The sequence below is a fragment of the Glycine max genome, chromosome 14, assembly GCF_000004515.6.
Source record: "Glycine max cultivar Williams 82 chromosome 14, Glycine_max_v4.0, whole genome shotgun sequence".
NCBI lineage: Eukaryota > Viridiplantae > Streptophyta > Magnoliopsida > Fabales > Fabaceae > Glycine > Glycine max.
The window spans coordinates 32,733,555-32,741,738 of NC_038250.2; the positions used below are offsets into that span (position 1 = coordinate 32,733,555).

The 8,184-nt window shown below is 31.6% G+C and overlaps 1 protein-coding gene across 5 annotated transcripts; it reads left to right on the plus strand.

Annotated features, from left to right (window-relative positions):
- Positions 1–762: 762 nt before the first annotated feature.
- On the plus strand, positions 763–5,401 carry LOC100793275 (F-box protein SKP2B-like). 5 transcript variants are annotated; one of them, XM_006595501.4, is made up of 6 exons: positions 765–866; positions 1,185–1,271; positions 1,958–2,249; positions 3,239–3,587; positions 3,669–3,810; positions 4,650–5,295. In XM_006595501.4, exons 3-6 carry the CDS (start codon positions 1,990–1,992, stop codon positions 5,012–5,014), a joined length of 1,116 nt encoding a protein of 371 aa, XP_006595564.1. In that variant the 5' UTR covers positions 765–866; positions 1,185–1,271; positions 1,958–1,989; the 3' UTR covers positions 5,015–5,295. The 5 variants fall into 5 exon arrangements, with proteins under 5 accessions (XP_006595566.1, XP_006595564.1, XP_014621972.1 ...); XM_014766486.3 differs by having other exon boundaries at positions 1,185–1,268; XM_006595500.4 differs by lacking the exon at positions 765–866 and adding an exon at positions 934–1,107.
- Positions 5,402–8,184: the final 2,783 nt, after the last annotated feature.

An 8,184-nucleotide genomic window follows, 5' to 3' on the forward strand; every position in this document is an offset into this window, starting at 1 on the left:
AAAAGTTAACAATATGTTTCTGGCTCAATTGATGTGCGAATACATCCTAGAATTGAAGCAAGTCAAGGGGGATTCACACAAGAAGTTGTTTCCTGCTCACCAATATCGGTTTATGGCCCAATGCAAGGGGAATTGACCCGATGATGTAAATTGACGACAACATCAATTTTTCTCAAAATTGATGTTGTTTTCTATTCACCAACATTATTTTTTTTGAAAAATTGATTTTGTCAGTCAACCACAACATGGGTTAGAAAAATTGATGTATGTTTATACATATTTTATATTTTTTGTTATTTCTTATTATACAACATTGATTTTTTAGAAAATCGATGTTATATACTTTAGTTTAACATCTGTTTTTTAAAAACTGACATTAAATTGATACTTTTAACATTAATAGTTTTAATATCGATTAATAATCGATGTTAAAAATTCTAAATAATTATGTTAAAAAACTATTTTCTACTAATGTCATGATGTATTACTAAGACAGTATCAAAATAAATATTATATCTTATTAATCATAGTTCTAAAAATTTAAATAATTAAAAAATATTAATTACAAAAATTACATGAGAGTAAAAAATTATAACTAACATTTTGTGTCTTCTAATAAAATTATTTTCATTTTATGAATGTGTTAAGGATAATAATGAGTCTTTATCATAAATATTTTATTAAAAATGAAATCAAATAAAGACAAAAATAAAAAAAAAAATCATTCCATTAACACCCCTGTATCCAACCACTGAACGCAAGACAGAAAACGTTGCGTCAGGACTCGTCTTTCCAATCTCCATCCAATATCCTCGCTAGACAAACCTAGCAGCATCTTCTGCTTTTTCGCGCGGTTTCTGGTTCAGGTAAAACGAAACTTCTACACACACCACAATTATTTCTTTCCTTAATCCCCGTTTTCCGTAACATTAACATTCGTCTTTCCTTTCAAACAATTTTTTTTTTAAATCCAGTAACCGATAAGCTTTTTGTATTCTTTCTCGGAGCTGATCTCCACCTAAATCTTTTTCTTATTTGCAAAGTTGGGTCCACCTGATTGTCACATCAAACTTACACGTGGCGTTATACGCGTCGTTATCATGCGCCGTACCGTTCTCTCTCTCTCTCCCTCTTTTCCCGTTTCTTCTCTAATTTTAAGCATTCCCTTCTCTTTTCCATTGCAGCTAGCAAAGAAGCGAAGACCCCTTTTTCTGGTTATTAACAGAGTCATAAAAAACCAAAGTTTTCTATTCTCTGTAGCTCACATGGTGGTAATACCCATTTCTGTTTCTCTCATACTGTGTTTTCTACTTTTACTTTTGATCACACACATTTGCAAGCCCAAGCAAAAAACAAAATTTTCGGTTAGAATGGATTGCGGGCTTTCTCCTTGTTTTTTTTTTTTTTTCATTTTGAGAAGTGGGGTTGCTGCTTTATACTAATGCCTTGCTTTATATTAGAAAAAGTTTAGTTCTTTTGATCAACTTTTTTTTTTGTTTTTTTGGTTAGTCTGCTCCTTATTCATATGATTTGAACTACTTGGGGTTCTTTTTTATATGCATGTCAAATTTGATCGAAAGGGTTTCCCTTTTTAGAAGGAGGGATTGTTTGATCCTCTTTCTGTGATGATCAAGTTTGACGCTTTGTTGTTCGTCTCATTGAGAAACATGTGAAGGGTATTCCTGGAAATTGCAGAATTCTTCCAATAAATTTAGATCCTTGTTTTTCATTTAATATATAGTTTCATCACAAATATGATCATGATTATGGTTAATCATTATCTTTCTCTGGTAATGACATGTGGCCTTTAATTAATTTATTAATTTATGGTTTGTGATTGTTATTGTTTTTGCAACACTTGTATACTGAATCAAGGGCTACACCAAGGTTCTAGAATTTGTTATGCCTTATCCATGTTCCGTGTGTGACATGACTTCCACTTTGTTTGTTTGTTTAGGGCTAAGAATATCTGACTTTGGGGTGGAAAGTATGGTTGGCAAGGAGAGTTTGAGAACTGAGGTCTTGAACTTGAGCTTTGAGAAGCTTATGATGGTTGAATGTGGTGGAAATAGTGGGAAAGGAGTGAACATTAAAGCTGGTGTGATCACGGAGTGGAAGGATATTCCAGTTGAGCTTTTGATGCAAATTTTGTCACTTGTGGATGATCAAACGGTTATCATAGCTTCTGAAGTGTGTCGTGGGTGGAGAGAGGCAATTTGCTTTGGCCTTACTCGGTTATCACTCTCATGGTACATCTTTTTTTTTTTTTTTACATTCCCTCCTAATTCACTTTTGAGGTTATTTTGCTTGGAGGCAGTGAAAATTGAAAAGGCTGGATTTAATTTTTATTTTGCTAATACTTATAAAATATGCTGTGCTTTTATTTTCTGGTTTCAAAACGATTTGTACATTGTAAACGACAAAAAAATGTTTTCACTGTTTGGTTTACAAATGTTTGAACACATGAAGTAAATAACATTCTTGGAATTTTGTATAGAAATAGGAAATGAAACATGGTTTCTCCAACCTAATAGGCCTTAGACATGATCTTTTTCTAATTTTCTGCAATTAACTGTCTATTGAAGGGTATTGTTCTTGGTTTCATTGGTTTATTATTACATGATTAATTTTCTATGCTGCAATCTTGGTTCTGCCTGTAAGTTTTCGCTCACCTTTAACATGTGTTTATGAATTACTGGAGTATTGACACGGGGGAAGTAGCAACCCTTTTAAATTTCATATACTTGTTATTCAGTTTGATGGATTAATTACTTTGTATCTAAGGCAAGTTTAATGTGTATGCCATTGAAACTGACACATTTCCAATTATTTGAGAACGGACTGGGATTTTCTCATAGAATATAGTGTGGCTCTGGGGTTAAACATTTAATTTTCTAAGTCAAGTAATCAGGTCACTTTTGGTTTTTACCATGGAGTGGTTTAAATTACAACTAGAAGTTACTCGTATTGGGTCAATTTGGTGCTAGGATTCCTTTGGTTGATGACTTGATATACTTGTTTCATTTGTTTCTCTAATCTATGCACCCTTCTCAAAACTCTAGATGAAAACAGTTGCTGGATGGCTTTCCAAAGTCTTTAATTTGGTTCAATGACATGAATTGTTTGTAGTTATGCATGGTGTTTTAAAAAATTTAAACAAGAAAAACTGATGTGTGTTCTATATTATGGGGGGGAATTTTTATACCTGTAATAACTTCCATTTCGTAATTCCTTTCAGGTGTAGCAAGAACATGAATAACTTGGTCCTATCCCTTTCTCCTAAATTCACAAAACTGCAGACTTTAATCCTTCGTCAAGACAAGCCTCAACTAGAGGACAATGCTGTTGAAACTATAGCAAATTTCTGTCATGACCTCCAAATCTTGGACCTCAGCAAAAGTTTCAAGCTTACTGATCGCTCATTGTATGCCGTAGCCCTTGGTTGTCGGGATCTTACAAAACTGAACATCAGTGGTTGTTCAGCCTTTAGTGACAATGCTCTGGCTTACCTGGCCAGTTTTTGTAGAAAGCTGAAAGTTTTGAATCTCTGTGGATGTGTTAAAGCTGCATCTGACACTGCGTTACAGGTATGATTGAGAGACTAGTTGGTTGTTATAATGAAGGACTAAGATGGCTGAGTTATAATCCAATAAATAAATTAAATGCAGGCAATTGGGCATTACTGCAATCAGTTACAGTTTTTGAACCTTGGGTGGTGTGAAAATGTCAGTGATGTTGGAGTGATGAGTTTAGCATATGGCTGCCCTGATCTTAGAACACTTGACTTATGTGGTTGTGTCCTTATAACAGGTATCATTCAAATTTCAGCAGTTTAAGTCTACTTTAAATGCTAATTGGTTGCAGCATTCATATTTTTGTTATTTTGCCTGACTTGTTCAAATTCATTACACAACAATTTTCATCCCTTTATTGTTCCTTATTTTAGCTTATTCTAGGGCTTAGGTGGGTGTTCATAAGACACATGTTTATATAAGAAAATCCTGTAGTGGAATGTTAAGTGTTAACTGAAGGGAAGAAAGCTGCAGGCTTATGACTTTCATGTTGTTGATCACCATGTGTACACATTCAACTGCACATCATCTCTGCTCAATGCCAGAGTTATTTGTTTCCATCTTCTGAATCGATGAGGTTGCAGAATATGTAGAGGCAACATAATGTATTTGGGCATGCAAAATAGCTTGTTGCAGTAAACATTGGAAACTGATAGAAGACACAAAGTCACAATGTCCATAATGTCCATAATTAAGAAGTTGGAATTGAGCTGCATACATTTAAGAGAAATAGGAATATCTAAACAGTAGTGCACTACCTCAACTTTTCTAACCTGGGTAGTGTATGAAGTTTCAAAATCTATAATCTCCTAACCTTATTCTGTTTCTTAGCTTCGTGCAGTTTCAGCAAGTGGCCAGTAGTTACTTCATTTAGTTTAATGAGTTTAATGGCTATGTACTCACATTGTATTACACATTCAACCAATTAAAAATTATTGTTGGTATGACTTTTAAAATATTATTGTAAAAGTCAATCAACTTATCATACTTGGTGATTTGTGATTAGATGACAGTGTATATCCTATTTTCTTTCTGTCTCTTGGTTAACAATAGTACATTCTTGTGTTGTTATTTCAGATGACAGTGTAATTGTCTTGGCAAACAGATGTCCTCATCTGAGGTCCCTTGGGCTGTACTACTGCCAAAGCATAACAGACAAGGCAATGTACTCTTTGGCACAAAGCAAATTGAACAACAGGATGTGGGGGTCTGTGAAAGGTGGTGGAAATGATGATGATGGACTAAGAACTCTGAACATTAGCCAATGCACAGCACTCACCCCTTCTGCTGTGCAGGCTGTGTGTGACTCATGCCCTTCCCTCCACACCTGTTCTGGAAGACACTCACTCATCATGAGTGGTTGTCTGAACCTGACTTCTGTGCATTGTGTTTGTGCTGGCCAAGCACACCGTGCTATCACTCTCCCTCATGCAGCTCATTGAGCCAGAGGGGTTGATGATGTATAAAAGGACACTTTGATGAGGAAGTGCCCTTGAAGGGTTTTAAAGTTTTAGGGGTCTTCTGGATAAGTTTATGTTCAATGCTGCATCATGTCATGTTGGTTGTAGAACAGCTTGAACCTTGGTGCTTGAGTCTCTTTTGGTCTCCGATTTTCATGTGAAGGGTTAGGATATTTTTGGTGTCAAAATGTGGTTTATTCCTAGCTTGGTTATGAATTTATGGTGAGACATGGACTTTTATATAATGGTATTATTTTATGCCAGGATGTGTGTTTTCTCTTATTGGGAGTTAAGAAACCTTGGGTAAGTTGGATTTTCTTTGGTTAGGATTTGTCTAGATATGAAATGCATTTCTTGAAATTGGATTTTTCTTCTTAGATTGTTACTTTAGATTAGAACTATAATTAATTTCAATGGAATTTGTTGGATGTCAAAACATTCTTGGAAAGTAAGGAACTTTGAAAATATGGAATATATTTAATACTACATCCCGTTTTATATATAAGAAACATAAGACAAAGCAAATTGATGGTCATATTTAATATTCCCATAAATTTAAATTTTATTAAAAACTATTATTAAGTTTAAATGTTGTAAATGATAGTTTTATTTAATGTTAATACTCATAGTCTAATGAGTGATGAGTGAGTGTCTTGTAAATAGAATTACTAATAAATTAAGGATATAATTCTGAATAAATTCTGAATAAAAGATATTTAATTCTGAATAAATTTAAAAATTAATTATTGTTGCTTATAATTAAGACTAAAGAAAAATATCATTTCTTACATATAAGACCTAAGGTAGTGTCTCTTTGGAGTATTTTTATTTTGTGTTGGGAAGTCTCGCCCCATTCACATATAAAGGATGGAGGTCTTGTAAGGCGGTAGAGTATTTCATCCTATTTAGTGAATTGGAGGTTTTATAAAGTATTTTAATATCTTAAAAAGTGTTTATTTTTTTAATTCTAGGTTTACCTCAGAAAAACGTTATTTTATTTTATAGTAAAGATGCTGAGTAAATATACAATTTCATTTTTAAAAATGGTAATTTATGGTCATTTGATTTTTAAGAAAATTATAATGTATATAAATCTTAGTTCCTAAACTCGTGACAGATTAGTTCCTTTAGGGTGTCTTGACTTCATCGGGAATTAAATTTGTCATGAAATTGGCCAACCTGGGTATTTTGTAGTACTCATTTTAAGGTATTTTCCAACCCGGGAAACCACGTTTTAGGCAATCGGACCACCGGGTAGTTTTGAAAAACGATTTTGTTAAAAAACCAGGTAAAAGGAAGATGGAAGGATGGAACTTGGAAGTATTAAAAACTGTTATGTAGTCTTCTAAATATTTTAAAAAATAATTATTTAATATTAATAAAATACATTAATTTAAGAATTAATTAAAAATTAAAAAAATAATGATAATGGTTGAGGCCTCGAGGGTTACACTGACGGTATGTCCCAGAAAAATGAGAATTGACGGAGGATGGAACTCGGAAGCCTTGCACTCATAGAAAACAATAATAATTTACATATTTTTTTTGTCACCATGTTAGAAGAATTTACAAGTTAACCAACTTTAACGTTGCAATCATGATCAGTTAACAATTAGAATTACTCTTTGTACTATAACTCTGGGTCAGTGGGGTCCTGTGTAGAATCTTTAGTGGTCCGTTTGAGCACTTGAATATGATTGTTGTGTTGAAATGTTGAACACGAAGCAACTCATGGATGCTAAGGTGGTAGAAACAGATACTGATTGCTACCACGGATGGTGGATATTAATTTTGACGTGGCAAGAGTCTTGGATTTGCATATATCCCCACCACCCTTATATACGGCACCGTGTCTCTTTCTTCTAGTTTTCTATTGTAGCTTTTTTTTTAATTATTATAATTATGACTTTCAATTTTTGGTTGTAATCCTGAAGTATTTTTATAAGCATCAATCATTTAAATCAATTATGAGATTAATTCATAATTTGAAATTTAATCACACTTACAAATTTAGCAGGAATTGAAATCAAGTTTTTCTTCTACAAATTCAGCATAGGCTGTCAAGTGACTTACACCATTGAATCTATTGTAGCATACTAGTGGTTCTAGATATTTCTCAAATATTGTTTTTTTTTTTTAAATTACCGTGCTAGATATTGCTCTGTCTATATTTCTCAAATATTCTGTTCATAGATATCTATCCAGCTTGGTTCTTGGATACTTGAACCCGCTAGAAGTGACTCGAGATCTTTTGTTTTGTTTTGGGAAGTCAGTAGTTAATTTTATTGGAATGCATTGACGTGTATCCAACACAACGTGCAACGTCGTGAAGTGACAGAATCCAAATGCAAACGTAAAATAAAGCTGGCCTGATAAGAATTATAATCACTATTCAGATAAAATAAATTGATATTTGACAAACTAAAATTTGGTGACGTTTATAATAATTAGGGAAAGTCTCTAAATTTTTTAAATAATAAATAAATGAAAAAAAAAGTTAAATACAGTTAATAAAAAAATTAAAAAATTAAAAAAATAACAATATAGAAGTAGTGAGAAATTACAGTATGATATAAGAAAAATTTAAGAAGTAATTTAAAAATAAAACTGTCTAAAATCAAATAGAAATATTTCTTTTATTATTAGTATTTTATATTTTTATATTTTTTGGATAGATGTTCTTTATATATAATTAAATTTTAACACATTAAAAATATATAAATTATTTTTTAACCCAAGTTTATAAGAAATGAATATCATTAAACATATGAATTTTATTTTAGATCATAATAAATAAATTCAAGTAATTATATAATATTATTTTTAATTCTTAATATTTTTTAAATGTTAATATTTAATTTTAAAAAGAGATAAAAGAATATACATTGAAAGAGGTAATAAGTTAGGATATAAAAACAGATAAATAAATAAATAAAATAATAAAATATTATTGATAGATTTTTTTACTAATTACTACCCATTCAAAAAAGAATAAAAGAAATATTATAAATGTATAATTGAGGATCCGAAAAAATAATTTAACTTTTAATACATGTAAATAATAAGAAGGAAAATGAATTAATCTTCATTGCTTAGAAACTACTGAAATTATATTTCTTTTCATTTTATTTTAAAATATACATTTTATGTTA